Raw genomic sequence first — 25,676 nt, forward strand, 5'->3', positions numbered from 1 at the left:
GGAAAGAATAGCCCTTCATGGCCAAAAGCTTCTACCACGAACATTTATTTGTTAAAGCAGATTATAAATTCTCATCAGTACAAATATATATAACTTACATTTGATTGTAAGGCCAACGTTCAAAAGTAAAAATGAGATGGGATCTCATGTTGTTACCAGAGGTCAAGTGGCTGCAACTGGCAAATGGGATGTTCTGCTCACCGCGAGGGAGAGGGATGGACACACACACACCCACACGCACACGCACACGCAGTGCTAATAAAACTAGAACCTCCATCCCCACAAAACTCGTGGGAACAAAACTTACTTAAAGGACAAAGCAAAACCCACCAAGACCTACATGACAAACCAACACAGTAACCCTGTGTTCCTGTCTATGGATATGATTATGTCATTGTCACCTTAGTGTTAAAACAAAGTAAAGGATTAACATAAGGAAACTGCAGCAATATATAGAAGAAAATACATATTCTCTATTTAGATTGATTCCATTAAAATAATGACATTAGAATTTCTTTATAGGTTTAAAACCAGGACAATACTGCTCGCTCTTTATTTAAAACTACTACCTAGTTGACTATATTGGTCATAAGCATGATTGATTGTTGTTGCAATGTGCTACTTACAGTAAATGATACCAAGTAAGCTAGGGATCCCATCTGCAACTTCCAACCCTTCCTCTTTTTACTTCAATAGGCATAATGATAAATCAATCTTATGTACAATTTCTTACAGCTAACCCTTTACCTTTGGCAAGATTACTTACAACTCATACAACTTTTTAATAGTGAGAACTATTTAAAATATTCTAAATGCATAAAAATAAAGATTTTGGCTTTTTTATATTTATAATATTTATTCTTACTCAAAATGGAAGCTCAACTTTACCCCTAAAATATAGCTCTGCTGGGCGGCTCCTGATGGGCCCTCCTGGGAATTCTGGCAGCACAGCCTGCCTCTTGTCCCCAGCCCAAGCACAGGCCACCCTGTTTTTGATCTTTAAGACAGGCCAGTACTGAGAGAGGAGGCAGGTGAATGGCCTGAAAAACAAAGGGAGATCGTTTTGCTTCCCGTTGTGTTTTATATTCCAGTAAATGTGCTTTGAATACAGGTTCCTGTTCAGATACTTCTGCCTCTCTGTTGCCAGAGATTTGTGAGGGGGCTGAGGGAGGAAGAGGGGGGCAGAGGGTAACATTTCCTTAACTTCTTTAGTCTAACTGCAGGACAGCTCTTCTCTAGGAATGGTTTTCTTCACTTTTTTCAATCAATCACCCCTTCAGCACTCTATGCCTGGACATGCTCCTGGGGACCTTTGGGATTAGTGAAAAGCGTACTGGTTGGGAACACAAAGTCCCCTTTGCTCCTTTGACCTCCACCCTCCGCCCTTGCCTAAGTACAGACAAAATACGTAAACCATAAGGACTGCTTAAAGTTCAATTTCAAAAGTCTTCTGTAAGTCACTGGAGAAAGGGTTGGTGGGGGAGGGGTTAGTACGCTGCTTGGACTTGCTTTCTAATGCGGCCCACTGGGCTTCGAAAGGATCCACTGGGCAGGTGCCTGCAGGAACCTCTGTGTGCTTGTCTCCTGAGGCCAACCTGCCATCGTCTACACCATTGAAAGCTGCAGAACCGTTGAGGTGCTGAGCAGGAGGCTTAAAGAAGGGGCTGGCAGTAGCACTGCTTGTCTCGTACTGAGGGAATGTCTGCTGCTTGACCAGGTTGGGAGACTGATGGGGTTGGGTAGCCTGAGGGTGGCCTGCAGTGCCAAACACGTTGGCAACCATCTGGGAGGGAGTGATGCCCACCACAGGCACATTAGGGGCTGGATAGGTCATCCCGTTAGCCACAGGATAGGACTGGGCAGGGACAAAGGCTGGCTGCAGGGGTGGGACCACACCCACTGGCACAGGCTGAGAGGTGAGGAATGCATTTCCTTGGAAAGGTGGCGCTGGCTGGGAGATGGCACTGGGTGGAGGAGGTTGGAGAACTGGCTGCAGAGGGGCAGCTGAGGCCTGGGGCTGCTGAGCCCGGACGCACTTGGACACCTCTTCCAACCAGCGGTCGGCCTCAGAGGGAGTGCGTCTGTGACCAGCCTGGAAGAGACCTGGAGAGACAGCACCAGAAGATTGACCCCACTCGGTCCCTGGAACCAATGAGAGGAAGAGAGGAGAGAATCAGAATTATTAGGGGCTTCTTTCTTCACCGGATTATCTTGGCTATTTGAATGAGCCTAACGTGGAACAAGCCCCTCAGTGGGATATTCTGTGGTTTTGATAGGTGGGAGGAAAGTCTCTATTACCAGGTTTTGTGGTAGGACAGGGAGAACCCATGAGACCATGTGGCTATCTCAGCCACACTGAGGAGCTGCAAGATATGGCTCAACTGCATCGAACCAAGGCTGCTGGCTGGCATCAGAACCCATCCCCACCGTGGCTGTGGCTTGCACATACTCTAAAGGGCCCGAGGTAATTTACCTTCTGCTCTAACAGAATGAAAAGAAAATAACCAGCGACTTGGTGCTGTACTTTGTGGCCCCTTCCTGGCTTCCAGACATATGTTGTCTTCCTGGTGAACTGCCTTTAATATTACTAAAATTTTTTTTTGTTAATAAATGTTCATTATAGAAAAACTAGAAAGTATAGAAAAGCAAATATAAGGTGCTTCTTGTAGCCTTTTTTGTAGGCCTGCCATTGTAAGAGGCAGAGTCGTCTCTTCCTACAGGCACGGCCACGGATCCACATCCAGGGGTAGGCTCTCTTGAGGTAGGGCCCAGGAATCTGGATATTATGAAGCTCTATGGGTGGTTCTATAGTCCTAAGAACTATCAACCTAACCTCTTTAGTTCCTCTCTGACACCATCCTTTCCTTTTTCTTTTTTCTTTTTTTAACTGGAGTATTGTTGCTTTACACTGCTGTGTCATTTTCTGCTGTACAGCAAAGTGAATCAGCCATACGTATACATATATCCCCTCTTTTTTGGACTTCCTTCCCGTTTAGGTCACCACAGAGCACTGAGTAGAGTTCCCTGTGCTATATGGTAGGTTCTCATTAGTTACCGATTTTATACATAGTGGTATATATTTGTCAATCCCAATCTCCCCATTCATCCCCTTGCCCCCTTGGTATCCATATGTTTGTTCTCTATGTCTGTGACACCATCCTTTCTTAATAGTAGTTTATTTCCAAGAGGGATCATACTTTTCCTAAAAGGACTCCTCCCTGGTTCCCACTCAGCTAAATGGCTGATTTTTGAACAAGGGTCACTTATCTGATCCCAGAATCCTCACCACCATCTGTGGTCACCTTACCCGAATGTGTGGCTGCAATTCCCTTGTTAGCAGCATCAGGGGCATAGGCCCAAGGGTTGGTTTCACGCACAGGCATTGCTACGGGTGCTAGAGCAGTATGGGCTGGCTTAGCAGCAAGCACATGGAAGGCTGAGTCAGTGCCATTAGCTACAATGGGAGCAGACAACACCAATGGAGTTAAATTCATGCAGGGTGTACAGGCGGCCCCTTGGAGCTGGGTAAGTCAGGCCAATGTGCAATACTGATGGAACAGATAAGACAGAAAAGTTGGTGTTGGGATAACCATGCCATTTGCAATGGATACACAAACCTTTTGGCAAAGGGGGAATTAGAGGCTGTAATTAAAATGGGTGCACTGATAAAGTTATATGACTCTTTTAGGAAAATAAGTGTATGGAGAGAGAGGAAATGAAGACTAGAAAAACAATTTCAAATTAAGTTGAACAGAGCTGCTTTGTATTACAAGCAGGAAAAAATCTAACTATTCTAAGATACAACTTAGCCTATGGCATAATGATATAGATAAAGTATTTTCTTCTCCTACCACTATTCCAAAAGATCAAATTATGCCAACAATAACAACAATGGTTAAATACAATAATTCCTTATTATGTGCTAGGCACTATGCTAATAGTACTTTAGTGTGCATCATCTCAATTAATTCTCTCAAAACCCCCATATTACAGATGAGAAAAATCAAACTTGGCATATGTTTTCATATGCTTAATAATTTTTTAATTTGCTACAGAATTAATTTCATCTTTTTTAAAGGTTTTTTTCCCCTCAGTAATGTTTGTGATATCTCAAGGCACCTACTATTCTTTCCTGTCTCCCTTTATTAAAATCTCCTAACCCTTGCTCCTTTACTCCAGACATCTATTCCATCACTTTCTATTCCTTAGCCTAGCTCTCTGTATTTCGTATGGAACAGACAAGCAGGCACCTTCTCCTGCCCTACACCAATCAGTCCCTCTTTAGGACTCAGTGACTATGCTTATGGCATTGGTATGATCTACCCAGGGCTTGCCTAAAAGACTAGCTTATCCACACACTGAGAGTCCCTTAAAGGCAGGGAAGGACTATATTCTATTCAGTTTTGTACACCCACTGCCCTGTAAATAGGCACAGAGTAAGTGGAATGTAACAGGAAGTATATTCAGAAAGACCTGGGTTTAAATCCTGGCTGTGTGATTTGGGCAATTTACTTAACCTCTCTGAGCCTCATTTTCCTTATCTGTGATGCCTACCTCAAAGGGTTGTTGTGAGGATTAAATGAGATGAAAAAAATGCATGAGTCCTTACCATGATGTACGTGGCAGACACTGTGCTAAGTGCCCAATAAATTGTGCCTATTATTATTGGTAGTATAAATATTTGTTAGATGAAATGAAAAGCCACTTGGTGCACACGACTATTAAGGTTTTTTGTTTTTTTTTTAAAAGAGACTCCCTCCTAGAGGAAAAGCATGCTGTAGCTTTTCAATAAGAGCAGGCAAAAAAAGTCTCCACAACAAAACTTTTTCTGAGCTCTCTCCCAAAAGAAATGAAGAAAGATCAATTATAGGAGCTCAAATTCTAAAAGTCTGTAATTTAAGTTATATAGACTCTTTGCTGACCTTTGAGTCAATACCAACTATGAATTCAGTATCTCTGAAAACAACAACTTTTACTAATTCTTCAATGCCACAAAGGCTAATATTAGGACACTTGTTATGGAAAATGAAACGAACTGAAGAGCTCAAAAGAAGTACCTTTTTCTTTATGGGCCTCTTGTGACAGGGTAGAGACTAGATGAGTCCAGTCTTGGCACCACTGATATTTTGGGCCAGATTGTTCTTTGTTGTGAGGGTGGCTATTGTGTACACTGAAGGATGTTTACTGCCATCCCTGGCCTCTACCAGGATGTCAACAGTAAGCACCTGCTACCACATTGCGAAACCCAAAAAATGTCTCCAGATAATGGATACCGAATTTTCCCTGAGGGGTCAAAATCACCCCAGGTTGAGAACCACTGTGCTAAAGAAAGCATAAGGCTAGAACCAACTCTGATGACTGCTGTTTCTGGAGAACTGGCTGGATACTCTGACTCTTAACAGTTAAGTAGCAAATAAAGCAGTGGGTTGGGACTATAGATGCTCCTGATAGAATGGGATGAAAGATGGGTAGGTACATGCAAAATGACAAATGCAGACATCTCAGGAAACAGGAAGGGGAACAAAGCACAAAGACACTGTCAAATAGGGAAATTTAACGATTCTGAGATAATATCAAACAGGGAATTAGTGGGTATGACCAGGTCTTGGGAAGCTCAGAATGCCAACTTACAGTTAGTGAGCAGTGTCATAAAAGTACGAGTTTCAAAGAGAACAGGTGAGCAGGCTAAGTGGGCACCAACCTTGAAAGGCAGGAGACTGTGGTGCCACCACTGTCCCTGGTTTGGTCATTGGGGCGGATGAAAAGGGATCCTCGGAGGGTGTGCTGAAGGCACTGGTGATCTGTGAGCACAGGGAGCTGATACTCTCCGCTTCCCCTTCTACCTCTGGCACTGCAAGACAAACAGAAGATGGCTCCAGACAGAAAAACGGAACAATCCTGAAACAGAACAGTATCACACAAGGTGGCATTTTACACTGAATCTTTTATTTGTGGAAGGAAAAGACTCAACTGTCAGGTGGGGATATAAAAGCAGCTTCAAAAAATTTCCTGACCACTTATTCACTGGCTTTTCACATGAGAAGGTATAAAATGATAACAATTCCTGTACTAAGGTCTATCTTCCTCCCTTGCAAATCCTCAGATTTCCTTATTTCCTCTCCTGTGTGACACTGTTGAGAACTTGCTGTTCTCTTTTTGTGCCAAGATGTTCAGTCAGTAAAATCTTTCTGGAAGACATCTACAACCTGTTTGTCTTCCGACCAGGTCCCAAGGCTGTGGTCTGAGCTAAGTTCTGCAACCCTCCAGTGACTCTTGTCAAAAAATGGGTTTAAGTCAGGGGCACCAGTGGGTGCTCAGTCCTTTTCTCTGTAATAAACTACGACAATGTCATCACTCTCATTTTTCTCCAAAGTACCAAGTACCTGAGCTGCGATAACATGAAAAAGTGAACTGAGGTCCAGGACTCCAGAGGCTTTGCTCTTAATATTGACTCTGGGGGGCTTCCCTGGTGGCGCAGTGGTTAAGAATACGCCTGCCAACGCAGGGGACACGGGTTCGAGCCCTGGTCTGGGAAGATCCCACATGCCGCGGAGCAACTAAGCCCGTGCGCCACAACTACTGAACCTGCGCTCTAGAGTCCCTGAGCCACAACTACTGAACCAGTGTACCACAACTACTGAAGCCCATGCACCTAGAGCCTGTGCTCCGCCACAAGAGAAGCCACCACAGTGAGAAGCCTGCACACTTCAACGAAGAGTAGCCCCCGCTTGCCACAACTAGAGAAAGCCCACATGCAGCAACGAAGACCCAACACAGCCAAAAATAAATAAACAAAACAAAACAAAAAAATTGACGCTGGGATACTTCTGTGTCACGGAGGAAGCTAATTATATGTGCTGAACCTCTGTTTCCTCAACTGTGAAAAGAGAATAATCGTTTTTGTTTCCCATCTGCTCCAGCGGGAGACTGAAAATGAGGTACTTGAAGCATCTGGAGTTTCAGTTTTTACAGGAGTTGAGAGGTGGAAAGACCCTCAGTAATCATCTAGTTTAACTGTTCTTTAGGCTGAGTTTTATCCATCAAAGAACTTAACTCTCTGTACTTTTGTACCACCAGCAGTGGGAGTGCCCTATTGAGACAGAGCTTCCTCAGATTCTGTTATAGCACTAGCTCAACATGTCTCAGAGTGAAGTAAAATAGTGCCCAATAAAAGCACTGACCAGATCTGACACTTTAGCTCCGGATCTTATGATGAGGACAGAGCTACCAGGGCTGGCTCAGCTGTACACAGGCCACACAAAGGCCTGTGTGGCAGTTCTGAAAGGTAATGAATATGTGTGAGCAATCCCACTGTCTCTGATGAACAACGGATCTTAGATTTATACAGGAGACCCGTTTAGAGTTTCCTCCCTATGGAGCCAACCAGCCACAAGGACATTGAGAACTTATCCATTTCTTCTGGTACATCTGACAGTAATGCTATTTAACTGGATGTGTTTCCAAAGCCTTTTAAATTAATTCCCTGCTGGGTCCCAAATGGCAGAATAAGAATGGAAACTTGAGACCCTTGATGTTTGGAAGCAGGTACACTTTCATCAGGACAAATCACAAACCTTGTAGCTCAGGCTGGGAATTCCCATCATGGCTCTGTTACCTATTTGTTGAAGAGAAAGGAACGACTCACGTCCCTCTCCATGAATCTCCATTTTCTTCCAATGGGAAATGATACAAGATAGGTAACCACCAACCAGCCTCAGAAAGAGGGGGGGTCTAGTTTGATGGGATCAGTGATTCCACTGGAAGTGATGGTAACGCTTCAGTGCCAGAGCACCCAGTGAGTTAGGTGGATGCTGCATTACCTGCATTTTTTATGGGGAAATCAGTCTTCCTCTGCATAGTGGAAGGCAACTCGTTGATGCGCAGGGATAGTTGGCGTTTAAAGGGTGACATCTTCTGGCTAAGAGCAGGAAATCCTCGGAAAGAGCCTTGGCGAGCAAGTTGTTCAATTGGTGCGTGCCGGCGTGGGATGGCGTGAGGATTGTTCATCTCCAGAGAGGCAGTAGCATCCGAAGTGGGAGAGGTGGGAGAGGATGGGGATGGGGCAGTGTTGCCAGGGGCCACTGATGAACCAACAACTGTCTTATCTGTTTCAGCTCAAGAAAGTCAAGAGAAAGAGGACCTTAGCAATGTCTTCAAATAATTTGAGCTTATACCGCTGAGGAACTCAAAAACTCTTCTAGGTCTTTTTACCCATCTCCTTCACCATGTCTCTTAAAAGACAGGTTAGAAGCGGGGCTCAGATCTCCTATTTTTCAGACAAATAAAATGTTTAGTAATCTACTACATGTCACATGGTATATCTATTAAGACACAAATATTAGATCTTTTATTCCCATGCAGTGATTAAGACTTTGAACAAGATTAAACAAAACAAAACAAAACAAAACTACCTATGAACTCCTAGCATAAGGTCCTTTAAAGAATGATGGTTCACAGTTTTCAATGTTTGTTTGCTTTTTTGTTTGAGGGAGAGGATTTAGGAGTGGCAGAGTCAGAAAGGTCTAAATAAGCATAAGTTTGATTAGATGTTAAAGAATGTCATAAAGCAGACATGGACATTAGGCATTTGTGGCTCATTTGAATAAAAGCATACAGAAGTAAAATTTTAAATTGGAGTAAACATAAATACAAGACTGTTTCCACTGTACCCACTGTGTCCCATTCTGACTGTGGTAAATCTCTACTCCCCTCCCCTCACAATCCTCTGTAGATGCTAGGACTCAACCATTTTGGCAGTTGCTGTGTGTATCAAAAAGTATTCTTTGGTGGTATTAAAGAACATGCATCCAGTCTGAAAATCACTGAAGCATACTAAATAACAGGTATACATACTACATTTTCTAATTAAAATAGCGTGGTGTTTTTTTATTCTTTGGTATCCTGGCACAAATGTTTATAAGAAATGAAAAAAACATCACAATCAATAATTTAATTTCAAATAAAAATATGTATCCATTTTTTGGCTTAAAAATTAGAGCTGTTTGGGTCAGTATTAATGAAGTTACCTAAAATGGCTGGTTTAGAATTGAAAGAATATAGTAAAAAATTAGCAAAATTATATTAATATATATTTAAACCGAACTGTTTAATTCCAAAATATTCCTTGTTGGTTTCAGCCCTAGTTATACACAAGAATGCAAAGCATTTTCCCTAAGCCCTATCACTCAGTTCTAAAATACACTTGACTCAACTTTAGACAACAGCCTCCTGAGTGGCCTGAATGCTTGTACAGGCATTTCTGCTATGCTGCTATGGGTACCTGAAAAAAAAACACATTCTGCAAAACCACACACTAAAATCAATGGGGCTATGGAAAAAAGGGGGGCCAGCGTCTCAAAATCTGTGGACTTTTTTCACAAAAGCACTAAAACAACAGTAATAATCTAATAAGAGTATCACTGAGAAATTTCTGCCTGCATTTACACCCAGCATCACCATCAGTGGGTCCTCTGCAGCCTAAACCTGGGACTTGTACTTCTTCCTTTAAAAGGTAGGTCCTTGATAGCATTTGCTTCTCACAGAGATCAGATGCATCAGAATTTAAAAATCTGTTTGAGGACGCAGGTTTTCCCAATTTTGCTTTTGAATGTCTTTGCAGCTTCTTCAACTGCACTCTCAGCTTCCCCGGTAGTTTAACATAATGGGAAGAGTAAACACTTTGAAGCCACTAAACAAGCCACTCTAAAGGAAAGGACTCTGTTTAAATTTTTAGCTTTGTTTTAAGGTCTTCGTATATTGCTAAGAGTTCTCTTTGACTGTGAAAAGCTTGCCCCTGATAGCTTCCAAATATTAACCTGTTGGGAAAAACTGTTTAAATAAACACACATTGCAGTAGAACAGATTGTACCTTTCTTAGCATCTTGGATTTGTTTCATAATCTCCTCTCTTTCTGCTTGCTCAGTGGCTGTCGTGACACGGAATGATCCTTCTCTTGTGAAAGTGGTCCGACTGGCATCGAAAGTAGCAGTCACTCCACATTCCTTCTCCCGCTTCTGCTTACGTTCTAAACAGGCTGCAAAAGCACAGCCCACTGCGTGGCTCAGCCTTTCACCCTGTATGTAACAGAAGGTTTAAAAAACTTTTTTAGAGTTATGGTGTCAAAAATTACACATTAGCTTGGACCACAAAATAAGTCTGTTTCCACACAGGCAAAATGTTAGGAACTCCAGCTTAAAATTAGATTTTAGTATATTAATATGCCAAATTAATCTAAATGAATTATTACCTTAGGTAATGCTTATGATCCTTTACTGTAGTAGGCACTGGGTAAAGCGACCATCGGTAAGCGGTGCTTTCTGAGCAGCCACCAACACTTCCTTATTAGTCAGGTCCCTCTGTCGCTCACGTTAACTCTGGTCACCAGCTTAGAAGACACTGCTCAAGGTTCCAAGCCCTAAGTCTTGACACACAAACCTCTATTTGCCATTTAGGGGAATAGTAGGAATATTTACCAAGCATTTCTAAGAAACCACTGGAAAGGCAGGGCAAATTTCAGAGCTTAAATATACTATCAACATGTCTAGGAAAAAAAGGTGCAAACTTAAAACTTCAGATAAATAAATACAACTGCAGCGATGAGAAGCAATCAGGCAGAGGAAAGCTTGGCTTTCTCAGTCTCCCTTTCCGAATGCTCCTCCCCAACCCCATCTGGGCCCTCAGTGCTTGTAGGCTCTCTCCCATAACTCCCCTATCTTCCAGCTCTCTCAAACCCCAACTCTACCTTCCAACCACACACAGGCAAGAGTAAAAGCATGTTTTCACCCACATTTTCTACTTATAAAGGAATTAAACAGATAAACCTGAATTTTTTGTGTGTGGGAGGAGAGGAAGGCTTATGTAAACTAAATATTGTTTTAAAGATCCACTGGATTACCTAGAGTAAATTTAACAAATTCGGTGGGTTATTTTTTACCAGGGTTATCTGTATTTTAAACTATATCCCTAATTGTGGAATAAAAAAGTTAGGGATGATATAATAACTGTTGGCGTCTTTAACAGCGAGAAGAGATATCTGAGAACAGGGAAACCTTTGTGGAGTTTCCAAAATCATACCATGTAAGCAGCTGCTCCTACATATCGCTCTGAGTAAGTAATTTCACTGCATTTTATATGCCAATATCAGATATCATAAGGAGAGGTAAATGTCTGAAATGCTTTTGTCCCTAAGATTTCACATGACTGTAAACTGTAAGATCTCACATGACTGCCTATTTAAAGACTGACAGACTCACTCTTTATGAATCTGCATGAGTTTCCATCTAACTTCTTAGTAGGATGATACAAGGGTAGGCATTGAAGGGTGAAATAGGAGAGAGGACCGAAAGAATTTTAGGACCTGTGTGCATTTGAACACAGCTCTATTACAAGGACAGAACTATAGGCCAAGGAAACTTATTATTTCGGCTAGGCCTTATGGCAGAAGTTCTTGAAGTGGAGCAGTTACCATGGGCCAGACCCTATGCTATGAGTGTTTATACTTGTTACCAAATTTAGTCCCCACAACTGTTATCTCCATCTTGTAGAAGTGGATACTAAGACTTAGAAAATGTTAAATAACCTGCCCCAAATCCCACAGCTAGTAAGAACCAGAAAGAGGAACAGAACCCATATCTGATTCAGAGCTTGAGCTCCTAATATTTGTTTATACAACTGCTTTTTAAAAAGCTTTTGGTCGGGGGCTTCCCTGGTGGCGCAGTGGTTGAGAATCTGCCTGCCAATGCAGGGGACACGGGTTCGAGCCCTGGTCTGGGAAGATCCCACATGCCGCGGAGCAACTGGGCCCGTGAGCCACAATTACTGAGCCTGTGCTCCGCAACAAGAGAGGCCGCGATAGTGAGAGGCCCGCGCGCCGCGATAGTGAGAGGCCCGCGCACCGCGATAAAGAGTGGCCCCCGCTTGCCACAACTAGAGAAAGCCCTCACACAGAAACGAAGACCCAACACAGCCATAAATAAAATAAATTAATTAAAAAAAAAAAGTTTTTGGTCAATATTAGAGTACGGCCACCACTTCCCTTCAGGTTAAACCTTAGCAAGAGTTCACCAAGTTGTAGTCATGAATGGCTACAACTGCCTTATTCTGTCTGGACGTTTAAAAACTCAGAAATTACACACTCAATGCTATATTATAATTAAGATCATCATCGTCTAAGAGACTTGTCTTTCATATCAGAATTTTGGGTAATTTATATGAAGAATGATAGATTCGATTATTCCCTATTTTTATTTTTTTTTAATTAATTTATTTTATTTTATTTATTCTTGGCTGCATTGGGTCTTCGTTGCTGCACACAGGCTTTTTCTAGTTGTGGCAAGCGGGGGCCACTCTTCGTGGAAGTGCACAGGCTTCTCATTGTGGCGGCTTCTCTTGTTGCAGAGCACGGGCTCTAGGCACGCGGGCCCAGTAGTTGTGGCGCACGGGCTTAGCTGCTCCGTGGCATGTGGGATCTTCCTGGACCAGGGCTTGAACCCGCGTCCCCTGCATTCGCAGGAGGATTCTTAACCACTGCACCACCAGGGAAGTCCCTATTCTCTACTTTTAAACAAAACCAAAATTTCTACTATGTAACAATTTCTAGCATAGTTCACTGTACCATAATTTAGTATTTCTATTTTTTTTTTTTACTTTTTTTTTTCTTTAAATTTTAATTTATTTGTTTATTTATTTATGGCTGTGTTGGGTCTTCATTTCTGTGCGAGGGCTTTCTCCAGGTGCGGCAAGTGGGGGCCACTCTTCATCGCGGTGCGCGGGCCTCTCACTATCGCGGCCTCTCTTGTTGCAGAGCACAGGCTCCAGACGCGCAGGCTCAGTAATTGTGGCTCACGGGCCTAGCTGCTCCGCGGCATGTGGGATCTTCCCAGACCAGGGCTCGAACCCGTGTTCCCTGCACTGGCAGGTAGATTCTCAACCACTGCGCCACCAGGGAAGCCCAGTATTTCTATTTTTTTAATTGAAAATATACTCCCACTCAGTTCTTGTGGTAGAGTCGCTTTGTAAATGAATTTATAAGCGCCTTTCAAATGCCAATATCTTCTACCCAGATGAATTAGCAAACAAATGCATGTAAGGATCTTGAAAATAGTTCTAATAATGAAAAGTTTCAAAGAAAGTTTAGCAGCCACCATCACCAGAGAACTTTTACTTTCCTTTAATGACCTTGGATCTCAGCCAATCATCTTGCTCTGTGAGTGGTAGGGTTATACCAAGAGTGTGAATTGCTTGAATAAAAGGAGTGAAAGCAGGCTAGTTTAGGCACTTCCAAGTGCTGTAACAGCACGTACTTGTTAAAAATGCAGTGGAAACTGTTGGGCTGAGCCAACCCAGAAGGAGTCTGGTGACTGAGGCTAGTCATGATGAAATCCATGCTATTGGACTCACCGTGTCCTTGACAGCCATGAAGCAGTGACAGATCCAGCGCCGAGTTGTGCCATCACGACATATGTAAGAGAAGGCCCTATCAAAGTTCCTATCTGGGGCACAGAAAGAAACTTTTTCTATTGTCTGGTCAACTATGAGGTCCTGGAAAAAAGGAAAACACAAAGGAATAGAGGACTTATGAGGTTAATCAAGTTTCTCAGAAGAAACACAGGATGTTCATTTCACAACACAAAATCTCTACATCTAATGCATCAAGGCTATAGAATAGCTGGATCTGAGCCAGAAGTCTGAATACTAAGAATTTGACCTAGGAGAAATCCCAAGAGGCACTTTCCCCAGATGCCTCCCTCACTTCATCTTCATGTATATAATATATGCCTGCTGATTCTAGTTTTATGATGGTAAATTCCATGTTCAATTTTACAATATATGTAAATCAATAAATTTAATCCAATTTCCAAATAACTTACATTCAAATAACATCATTTCCAGAACAGCTCTATGTATTTATTAACTTACTGATCATTTGAGTATGACTCTCTATGTTTATATACTTGCTGAATGACATCGTCTACACATAGTATAAACATTGCACAAAATGTTTTTTAAAATCTTGACGCTCTTTGGCTCTTCTGTGTGATATTCCAGTGGCCTAAAATCCCTAGATGCTGAGATGGGGGCTGTAAGTGCTAAAACATGCAAACAAAATGGCTTTTATAACGCATAACTATGAGAATTCCTATTGCTCCACAAACTTGCCAGTCAATTCTTTAAAGTTTTGCAATGCTGGTGGCTCATTATAATTTTATTTTGTATAACCTTGATTACTATGAATTTCCTCTTCAGCAAAGTGATTCAAGTCTTTTGGATTATCTGCCATTTTTCTTTTGATATGTAGGAGTCATTTATATATTCTAAATATGAGCCCTTCATTTGTTATACATATTGCAAAATTTCTCTTCTGCTCATGATGTGTCCCAGGATGACAAGTCATCAATTACTATTATCACTCAATGCGGGAAGAAGTAAATTAATTAATTCCAGTGTTATAAGTAACCACTAGGGGGCAACATCACTTTCTAACTATCGTGTAAAGCAACTAAAAATATAGCCTCCACATACAACAAATTTCACCCAAACCACTAATGAAAACTACACAAAATAAGCTAATTAAAATGACAGTTATTTCCAATTGTAATGTACATTTAAGACTACCACTTCTCTTGAACTTAAAAAAAAAGAAAAGCCTTAGTGAAAAGAACTAAACTGTAGCTAAATTAAATCACTTACAATATATCAGGCAAGCTACCCATGAAAACTGTTCTTTACCTGCCAGACTTTCTCCTCCTTCCAGTGACACCTGAGGGTTTTTTTTCTTTTTTCTTTTTGAAAATTGCCTTCTTGTTAAAATTTCTCCAGATTTAGGTCTCTTAGAAAGTTCGAATTAATGATTAAATGTACTTATATAAATAACACCTTATGCTCTCTAAGGGCAGAGTCTATGTCTATTCTTATTTAGGCATGTAGGATCACTTTCTTTCAAATGCAAAGTGCTACGTATTATTTGAGATATTGTGTGGATTCTAAATAAATGTTAACCAAACGAGCAATTTACTAGTCCTTAAGATTTCACTTAAATTGAGTCTTCAGTTAAATAGTAGGTTAATCAGTTCAAATATCACTTTCTAAAAATAGTGTTTTATTAAGGAACAAGAAGAAATTTTAGATATGGTCTATCAACTTTTTTTAAAAAAATTTTTTAACTGTGATATCAATAAAAGGTCCATCATTTTTCACATCATATTTGTGGGGGTAAACGTTTTTAACGTGTCAGAACAAAAACAGAACTCAGATCTTAACATTAAACGCTAATACGCCGTAGGCTAAACATGCTGTGTCATGTAGACCAAAATGTTGAGAGAATTCTCTTCTATTTTTCATAAGGTAAATCAGTAACTAAATTGGTTTTTCTGAACATTAACTAGTCTCTCCAAAGATCGTTCTTTGGACAAAGTGGAAGGATATAGAGTGACTACAACAGCTTAATGGCATTATATTTGATCATAGGGATAAAAAACATATGAGCAGTAACATTTAAGCTTATGAAAGTTTTACCTTAGTTTTTTCATCCACAACTCTGAGTCCATCTGCCGATACCCACAGGACTGCCTTAACTGCTTTCTTTCCAGTCTTTTAAGAGAAACCAAAAAGGAAGGGGGTGGGGGAGACACACACATATATAATATTAAAAAATAGTCATCTCCCTAGAAAACACTGACTTCTGCCTTCCAAAAGTCACAAGTACAGATGGAGTCAAGTTCAGGAAGGGTGCCAAAGCTAGATACTCAAACCAAACTGCAGAAACATTCAAGAAAAAACAAGCCAAAGCCATTATTTTAGAAACACAATGCAAAATAATAAGATAAAATTAAGTAAAGGGTAAGGGGGAGAGATGGAATAAAAACCAAGATATCACATTCTGTAAAGGGCAAAGAATAAGTAGATTCTTTACTCATTTCAAAACTCAACCACGAAAACCAAGAGTTAGATAAATATTAAATACATAAGGAGTTACACCACAAGTAGCTTCTACAAGTGCATTTAGAGTAGAAAGTAATACATAAGTCTAAACTGAGATGCTGGCCATTCTACTATCCTTTGGCCCCAATGTGTATAGCAGGACCCTTGGTCACCTGAAATTTTCATATTAAAAACCCAAGAAGGCTTCATTATTCCTTTAACAATCTTTAAAAACCATTATTTCTTCTCTCAGGATTAACACAGAACTGGTTTAGTTTTTAATTTGACATTAAATGCATGGAGACATTTTGGGGACATAGGAGAATTAAAAAACTGTTGGAAAAATAGTCATTATAACATGAATTCTTTTTACTGGCTGAGAAAAGACTTTTGGCACACAAGAATCACATGAGAACAAACTGATGTATGATTTCTCCTGTGATGGAATGAAAATGGGACAGTGGGAGTTTGTAATAGTAATTTAAATAGCTTCCTTTCTTTTTAACTGCTCCAAAGATACAAGCAAAATAAAACAAAAGCAAAGTGAAGGCTGAGAATAGGTATCAGAACATCATAAAAAGTATAGATCAAAAGGAATCTGGTACTAAAGGTTGGAACAGCAGCCTCTAGAAGGAACAAAGGAAGATAAAGAAATGTCTACCATTCCTCACTATACATGTCCAAGCCCAGCACTCCTCAATAAGGCATGGCCTTATTTAAGTGAACTGTATAATCCACTCTGGGCTCCGTTTCCACCACCACGACAAATCTGATGAGAGCCTATTATATGCCAGGCAGTAGAAATACTCGAAGAGTTCACACAGTCCACTGAAAGGTGACAGATAAACAAAAAATAAATAATACAGTAATAAGTGCTACAGTAGAGTTGAAAAGTTTGTAACAATGTCAGAAAGGAGGTATGGTCAAATCTATTTGTGGAATTGGGGGAAGGTTATTCCAAACCAAAGATTGAACTGGGTACTAAAATAATTTTTCTAGATGCCCCAGGTGGGGGTAGGAAGGCAGGGAAATAATAGAGGTAGCGGACATTCCAGGCAGAAGAAACAGCAGAATAGGACGTGGAAGCCAACAATACAGCAAATCTGGGCTCTATAAATATTTCAGTGTGGTTTGAAGTAGGATGGGTGAGCGAGGCGCAGTGGAATATAAAGAGCAGAAAGGCCTAGCCATGGAGGACTGCGTGCCTGCTAAAGAATTCTATCTTCATTCTGTGGGCAATTAGGAGCTACTGAAAGAATTTTAAACATGAATAAACAGATTTGCATTTTTAAAATATCACTTTGGCAGCAGTGTAGAGGGGTTGGAAAGAGACTGATGGGAGGTAGAAATACCACAACGAGATTCTAGGTGAGAGAAAATGAGGGTTGAGCTCTCTTGGTTGAGATAGGAATGGAGATGAGAAAGTCTTAAATGGTAAATGTAAGAGAGATGCTGAAGACTCCTCTCTGGTTCCTGGCTTGGTAAACTAACTGGGTGGAGATGGTACCACAAACTAAGACAGAGAAAGAAGAGATGCAGAAGCAAGTTGGAGAGTGGGAGAATAGGATTTCAGTTTTAGACAAGCAAAGTTTGAGATGTCTGTGCAACATCCAAGCAATTGGATATACAGGTCTGAAGCTCAGTAGAGAATTCTAAGATGGAATTTTAGTTTGGGGAGACATCAATTGCGGGAGTAATAAGAGGGCCAAGGACAGGAGAGAACATTAATAATTAAGGAATTGGGAGACAAGTAATGAAATATCAGAAAAGGAATAGCCAGAGGGACAGGAGAATGAAAAAAGATGAGGGTCATTGAAACTAAGGGAGAGGGGTTTCGAGAAGTAACAGGTGGTCCAAAATGTCAAATGTTGCAAAGTGACCAAGTTAAGGAAAGATGTGAAAAATGTCCACTGGATTTAGCAATGAGTAAGACACCACAGAGTGATAGAGGTTGTGGTGGTTATTTTTATGTGTCATACTGGCTAGTCTATGGTTGCCCAGTTGTTTGATCAAACACTGGTCTACATGTTGTTATAAAGGTATTCTGCAGATATGATTAACATTCACAATCAACTAACTTTAGGTAAAGGAGATTACCCTTGATAATATGGCTGGGCCTCATCCAATCAGTTGAAGGCCTTAAGGGTTAAAAACTGAGGTTTCCCTGAGAAGAAATTCTGCTTCAAGTCTGTAACAGAAACTCTGCCTGAATTTCCAGCCTGCTGGCCTCTGTGTGTATGTACACACACACACACACCCACAGAGACAGAGAGAAAGAGAGAGACAGACGGTGGTTTTGTTTCTTTGGAGGATCTGAGTAATAAAAAGGCGGAAGTCAGACTAGAATGGGTTGAGAAGTAAATGAAAGGCAAGAGGAGTCTACACATGTTAAATACTCTCTTTAAAAAAGCTTTTCTACAAAAAGAGCTATAAGGCGATGGAGGACAAGCAGAGGATCAAGGGACGTCCTTTCAGAATTGTGGTAAACTAACATGATATACTAGAAATAGAATGGATTTTGGAGTAAGACAAATACAAGTCTGAATTCAATGCTACTACCCATAAGCTAAGCAAGTTATGGAGTCCTCTGAGCTGCCATTTCTTCATCTGTAAAGTATCTGTAGGGTTGGTAAAAGGATCAGAGATATATACAGTACCTGGAATTTAAAGGGGGTAATAAATAATTGGTATTCATTTATCATCATTATATTAATAAACTTAAAAAAAATTCTCCCAACAATAAAGCTTCTTGAAGGAGTAACACCCACTTTCAACAACAACAGATCATGCTTATATGCTGAATGGGAAAAGCCAGTGGAAAGATGGAGACTGAAGGCCCAAAAAGAGTAATGTAGAGAACAAAGTCCTCCAGGAGGCAAAATGGGATGAGGCTAGAATACAAGTTTTAGATGGGAAGAGGGATGTCCCTTCCTTGAAATAGAGGGATGGAGTGAAGCCAAGTAAAAATGAAGACAGATTTGTAAAGGAGTGAGTGACAAGTTGAGGAAGTTCACTCCAAAGAGCCACAAATTCATCTGTCAAGGAGATGAGATTACCTGCTTTACTTTGCTAGGGAGAAGAAGGTAGACAGGCAGAATAAGAAAGCAGATTTACCACAGCAGCACTGGGGTGGTACAGTATCGTGACTCAGCACAAACTCTGGAGCCAGGCTGTTGTCTGGGTTTGAATTCTGGTTCTGCCACTTACTAGTATGACCAAGGGCAAATTACTTAACCTCTCTATGCTTCAGTTTCCACATCTGCATAATGATATTAATAATGTCACATACCTCATGGGATTATTATGAGGATTCAATAAATAAATAGATGTAAAAGGTTTAGAACTACGGTGGCCATATAATTTACTGTCCAAACTGGGACCACTTTGGAAGTGAAAGGGGACACTATTAAAACCCAGAAACAGGTGTTAAGCTGGGGCTGTTCAGGCAAACTGGGACAACAGTCACCCCATCAACAACTGTAACTGCCCATATTTAACCAACGCTTATGTAGCATTTAGTATTTTGCTGGGACGTAAGCTCCATGATGGCAGGGTTTTTTCCATCCTTATTGTTCACTGCTATAACTTCAGAGCTTAGAACAATGCCTGGTACAGTGTAGGAGTTTAAGAAATATTTGTTGAAAGAATAAATTTGCTAAATATCTGCTGTAGGAAATAGGAGACAGCTAATCAGTGACACAGAAGACTGCCAAAAGGCACTGAAAATCCTGTGTAAGAAATTTCAATTTGCAGTTATATCAATATGCTCATTGTGCAACTGCAGCCTACAGTGTTCAGCATCGGAGGCAACAGACAGAACTACTACAAGGTTGGGAGACTAACAGTGGGAAAAATAAAAGGTCATTTTAGAATAGGACTGTTCCCCATTTAGTTTCCTTATCATATACAGGGAAATATTTTATCGGCCCTATTAGACTATTATGAAAATATCTCTGCTTTTTGAGGTATGTCTTTATATTAATTTTTATAGTGTTGTACTAATATATCAGTGAAGCATTGTATTTATATTTCACAGCATCTGATTTCTCTAAATAGGGAAAGAAAACAGATAATATGAATTCTTCCATTTGTTCATACATTTGAGTGCCAGTTCTTGGATGTCAGTATAGTTTGCCACATTACAATTACTTCAGTCAGGTATTGAGATATTAACACTCAAAGACACCTGCAGCTGAAATTAAGTCCGGACTTCCTCTCACAAATTCTAAAGTAGTAATGCTTCTGAACTATCTGTAAACTTTAGTGTCTTTCATTCTGATAATACAAACTAAGATTCCTAAACACTTTTTAGAAAATGATAAAAGTCATAGAAGATGAAAGTTTTCCTTTTGTTTGCCCTAAAACTATCTACTTAAGCCAATACCTCAGGAGATAAGGCCAAAGTTAGCTAGCCACAGGACTAAAAAAAGAGATAACCCAGAGTAAGTATAAAATGTAGAATATACATACATCTTTAAAAACTTTTTAAAAATTTTTTAAAATTAATTTTTATTGGAGTATGGTTGCTTTACAATGTTGCGTTAGCCTCCACTGCACAACAAGATGAATCAGCCATACACATACAGATATCCCCTCCCTTTTGGACTTCCCTTAGGTTACCACAGTGCATTAGGTAGAGCTCCCTATGTTATACAGTATGTTCCCATCAGCTGACTATTTTCTACATAGTATCAATAATGTATATGTGTCAACCCCAGTCTCCCAATTCCTCCCTCCTCACCCCTTTCCCCCTTGGTATCCATACATTTGTTCTCTACGTCTATGTCTCTATTTCTGCTTTGCAAATAAGATCATCTATACCATTTTTCTAGATTCCACATATATGCGTTATTATATGATAGAATATACATACATCTTAGTGACACAAACACCCCTTAAAAAAAAAAAGACTACATAATACTTCAGACACTAATAAAAATGTGGTAGGGGTAACGTATATGTGAGACAGTAAGAATTATTTCATCACCATGGTTCCAACGCTTTCTATTTTAATAATAATTTCAAGGTTATAGGTAGAATTCACACTGAATAGTGTTAATGCATGAAAAATAGTTTTACAACAAAGAGAAAACTGCTTATTCTTCAAGGAAAGAAAATGGGTCTAACATGAACAGAACTTCAGTAACTTAGAATTTAAACTGAGAAGGATCAAGCTACCCTATGAGTGAAAAATGTCAAATATAAGTATAATTTTCAAGTAACCACTCAACTCTCTAAATATCCATGTTAAAATTTTAAAACTAACATTTCCCTTAAACACCTTTTATTTTGGGTAGATATAAACCAATACAGAAATTAAGCAGACTCTGACACTGGAGAAAATGATAGCAGGAAATGGGTCTATTACAAATTATTAAATCAGGAAACTTGTACTGCAAGTAAGAGAATGCACAGGTAATCTTAACGTGAAAATACCAGTGAAGAAAGACAAAAAGGTTGCAAAAATGACAAGGAGATAGTAACTAAACAAACTCAGTACACTAAGATCATTTCCCCTAAATATAAAAGCTACTCACAATAAAAGGCAATGAAATAACTAATTACAATAAAGAACTGCCATCTACCTACCTATTAATCTCCAGGGGTTTTTTTGTTTGTTTTGTTTTTTGTTTTTTTAGTAGACACCACTTAAAAATTTTTTTAAATGGATGGAGATCACAAGTTGGTAGTGTTCTCAGTATGCTGACAGATCCTCACAGTCACTCTTGTTTTACATATTGTTATCTGGGGAAGTACTTCAGATTTCCAGTTGGAGAAGTATGTTTCTAAACTGTTTAAATCATGGATTGGAAAACTTTTTCTGTGAAGGACCAGATATCAAATATTTAGGGCTTCGCAGGCCATACAGTCTATGTCACAACTACCCAACTCTGCCCTGCTGCACAAAAGCAGCCATAGACAATATGTAAACAAATGGACATGGATTTGTTCCAATACAACTTTATTTATAAAAATAGGTAGTGGGCCATAGTTTGATGACCTCTGATATAAATCATCATAACCCCTGGAAAGTGATTAAACCTGTTTTGGAAAGACAATTCATTATACTGAAATACTAGAACTGTTTGGAATTGTCTCTGAATTCTATTTCTTTTCTTTTTTTGAACAAATGTGCTTATATCCTATTATTTTAAACTGAGACCCGAACTCAGGCGCAGTCCAACTCTAAAGTTCTATGATTCCCAAGGCCACCAGTGAGATAAGAACACACAATTAATCACATAAATAGAAGTGATATTTGGAGGCAAGACAATTGTGCTGGGCATATGATAGACAAGAGCAAAAAGGTGTTATGTAAGCCAAAGCAAAGAAATGCTAAAGACACACAGAAGCATAATTTGGCATAGCTATGAAATGTTAAGAATCAACAGCAGCAAACAGACAAATTTGGGCAGGAAGGGTAGAGCAAGCCACTCTTTCTGAGCAACGGTGATTTGCCATTCTATTGTGCAAAGCTCTTTCTGCTACACACCAAAGAGGTCTTCAAGGGTACCCAATACGTAAAGAATCTCTGGTCAGTCTTTCTGTCACACCTACACACAGAGATAACCCAGTCATTATGGAGTAATAATGATATATTAGTAGGCAACCATGACACGGTGTGTCTTGTAATGAGTGAATGAGAGACTTCCTTAACAGGAAACTTGGCTTCTTCTTCTTTTTTAATCTGAGAGGGCCTTCAAATCTATCATTTGATGACATTTGAATTTCTGAATAGAACTGTGTAATGAACAAATTTTGTCTTATAATTCCAAGATACAGTATGTACCTCAGAGAAACACAACTTTCTGTAGGATTTGAGACTGGTACTATCTCCAATGGCTGCTTCCTTAAAAGTACAGTAACTTTTAACCTGCACTTTCTTAAGTGAGAAGGGCCTTTAAAGGCTTTCGAGAAAATAAGGATAATAGCACGTCATGAACCAAACAACAAAGGCGAGATTTTTGGAGGCTACTTAGCTCTTCTAGTTTACAAATCACTTTTAATTGAGAGGAGGAGGGAACCTAGAACAGAAATTATTCTAATATTAAGTTCATTTAAGTTCATATTAAGTTCATTAAGTTTCAAATGCATATAAGAGAAAGAGTGAAAATTCCACAGGGACCTCAAATTCAACCTGTCCAAAACCAAATTCATCATACCTCTTCTCACAGTGAATGATTTCCCCACCATCTTTCATCCATACCATAAACTTGGGTCTTATCTTCTGTCTCCTTCTGTATATCCCTAGGTTGAATAAGTGAATGAGTTGGAGCAGGTTCTCTGTCACCCCAGTGGCCCTGTTAATGCTGTTCCTTCTATGCCTTTTTCCTCTAACTTAGTTTAACTGGAAGTCATAGTTTTAAGTCTCAGCCTCAGGTATCATCTCCTCTCAGAAGCCTTAATCACAATCTCCAACATTCACTGTCCCTCTCTGCTCCAGTAGTACCTATTATTGTTACACAATTTGTTAACTACCTTTTTTTACCTGTCTGGTTTTTCCCACTACAGGGTGAACTTGAAAGCACTGCATTTGTCATTCACTAACTCAGACATTTTGGAGCAGCTACTATGGACCACAAATTATTCTAGGCATTGAAGATTCAGCAGTGAACAAAATTAGGTGAAGATCTCTGTCCACAAAATATTTATGTTTTAGTGAGGAAGAGATAAAAAAAAAACAAATAAGTAAAATGTATGCTATGACAAATGGTGATTACCCCTATCAGAGGAAAACAGAGCTAGGAAGGGGAATAGTGAGTGTTTGTATATGGAGATGGGTGGTATTTGAAATTTAAAATAAGGTTCTCTCAGTGACTGCCTCAGTGAAAATGGGGCTTTTGAACAAATGGGAAGAGATGAGGAAGTGAGCCATGCATATATCTGGATGATGTGTGTTCCAGATTAGAGGGTACAGTAAGTGCAAAGGTCCTGAGGTGGAAGCATACCTGGTATGCTCAGGGAACAGCAAGGAGGCTAGTGTGGCTGGAACACAGGAAGCAAGAATAGGAGAAGATAGGAAAAGGGACAGAGATAATGCATGTATAATGGCCTGCTAGGCCTAAAAGACTGGTTTTTACCCTGAGTAGGTCAGGAAGCTACTGGAGGATCTAGGGCAGTGGAGCAACACAATCAGACCTCTGTCTTAAAAAGATCACTCTGACTGATATCCTGAGAACAGATGGCAGGGTGACAATAATGAAAGCAGATTGTGTAGAACATTAATGCAATGATTCAGGTGAGCGGAGAAGATGGCTTGGACCATGGCAGTAGTGGTGGAGGGTAGTGAGACAGGAACTGTTGATGGGATGGATACAGGGTAAAAGAGAAAGAGAGGAGTCAAGATCAGATCCAGGATTTGTGGCTAAAGCACATGGCCTGGGATGGGAAAGACTAGGGAAGAGTAATGTGGGAGAGCGTTTCGGAATTTGGTCTGTGACACGTTAGTGTGAAATGTTGAATGATGATGATGATACTGACACATCAATATGACAGGCTATTCTGTACACTTTGCTTATATTTACTCATTTAATCTTCACAACAATCACGTGAAGCTGGAATTAGTATTATCCTTTTTTTATAAGTGGGGAAGCTGAGGTACAGAATGGTTAAGAACCTCTCCCAAGGTCACAAAGCTAATAAGTGGCTGAGCCAGGATTAAATACAATTAATCCAGATCCCCAGCCTGTGTCCTTGACCCCTATGCTGTACTGCTTCTAAGATGGAAGTACCACTATGGAGTTCAGGGCAGATGTCTGGAGACAGAACTTTCAAAATCATCAGCATAGAGATGGTATTTAAATCCATGACACTGGATGAGATCATCAAGGGAGAAGTGTAGGTAGAGAACAGTCCACAGACTAAGAAGTAGGCATCAACACAAGGGAAAATCAAGAGAGTATGACACCTGAACTCCAAATGAATAGACTGTTTCGAGGAGCAGGAGGGATTTGGCTGCTACACCAAATGCTGCTGATAGGTTGAGTAAATAAAAGTCTGATTAAATGAGTTTAATAGGGGAAAGGAGAGCAGAAACTGAAGGCACCAAGAAGAAACCTTTTTTTAGAAAGATGGTTTGTTTTAATGCTAATGGATGATCCACTAGAGAAAGAAAAACTGCTTATGGAGGAGGGGGGTAGCATTACTGGAATGAGTAAGAGCTAGTGTAAGAATCCTGTGGAGGAGTTGGCCTCAGCTAGGAGCACAGACAGTTCATCCCTTGAATAGGAGGGAAAGCAGAGTATATATGCACAGATTCACGTAGGTGAGTAGATGTGGTGTCATGTTCGAGAGTTCTCTTCTGGTTGATTCTATTTTTTCAGTGAAGTAGGAAGCAAGGTCATCAACTGAAAGAGAGAACAGAGTAAGAAATTCTGGAGGTTTAAGGAAAAGGAAGGAGGAGTCAAATAGTCATCTGAAAATGAGAGTAAACTGGACTTAAAAAATGGAGATTGTCTGCTCATCTTTGATCTGGATAGCCTAGCACAGTCCCTAGTATGTTTTAGACACTGTGACCTGAGGCTTGAGAACCACTAAGTCTTCATGAATACAAATAAAAAAGGTAACTCCAAAGGTTAATGAATTTTTTTTAAATCTAGAAAAGATCAATGGCCAGGGCTTTGACATATTAGTTGATCATGTCACAGGAAATACTGAAACCAAGGATCAATGGAAATCTTCTGAGTACTCTTGGGATTGTCTTTTTTCTTCTTCAGAAATTTGTTATATTGCACTTCAAAAGGATAAATAAACCAAAT

The 25,676-nt window shown here is 40.0% G+C and overlaps 2 protein-coding genes across 12 annotated transcripts in view; one reads left to right on the forward strand and one right to left on the reverse strand.

The window, feature by feature from the left end:
• Nucleotides 1-23,446, forward strand: part of PAPLN (papilin, proteoglycan like sulfated glycoprotein) — a 59,700-nt gene extending 36,254 nt beyond the window's left edge. Inside the window, exon 28 of the transcript XR_009007724.1 lies at nt 23,431-23,446. The gene's annotated coding sequence lies outside the window, so the exon portion shown is untranslated. The remainder of the gene's footprint in view (nt 1-23,430) is intronic.
• The window catches only part of NUMB (NUMB endocytic adaptor protein), a 178,835-nt gene continuing 153,188 nt past the window's right edge, over nt 30-25,676 (reverse strand). For 6 of the 11 annotated variants that reach the window (XM_057544229.1, XM_057544231.1, XM_007184417.3 and 3 more), the window contains 7 exons: nt 15,514-15,588; nt 13,399-13,539; nt 9,869-10,073; nt 7,821-8,114; nt 5,702-5,851; nt 3,308-3,454; nt 30-2,142 (listed from right to left, as the gene is read on the reverse strand). In XM_057544229.1, the coding sequence (XP_057400212.1) occupies nt 1,427-2,142; nt 3,308-3,454; nt 5,702-5,851; nt 7,821-8,114; nt 9,869-10,073; nt 13,399-13,539; nt 15,514-15,588 (1,728 nt within the window). In that variant the 3' untranslated portion in view covers nt 30-1,426. The remainder of the gene's footprint in view (nt 2,143-3,307; nt 3,455-5,701; nt 5,852-7,820; nt 8,115-9,868; nt 10,074-13,398; nt 13,540-15,513; nt 15,589-25,676) is intronic. The other 5 variants (XM_057544234.1, XM_057544232.1, XM_007184423.2 and 2 more) reach the window with 3 other exon arrangements.

The sequence above is a fragment of the Balaenoptera acutorostrata genome, chromosome 3, assembly GCF_949987535.1.
Source record: "Balaenoptera acutorostrata chromosome 3, mBalAcu1.1, whole genome shotgun sequence".
Taxonomy (NCBI): domain Eukaryota; kingdom Metazoa; phylum Chordata; class Mammalia; order Artiodactyla; family Balaenopteridae; genus Balaenoptera; species Balaenoptera acutorostrata.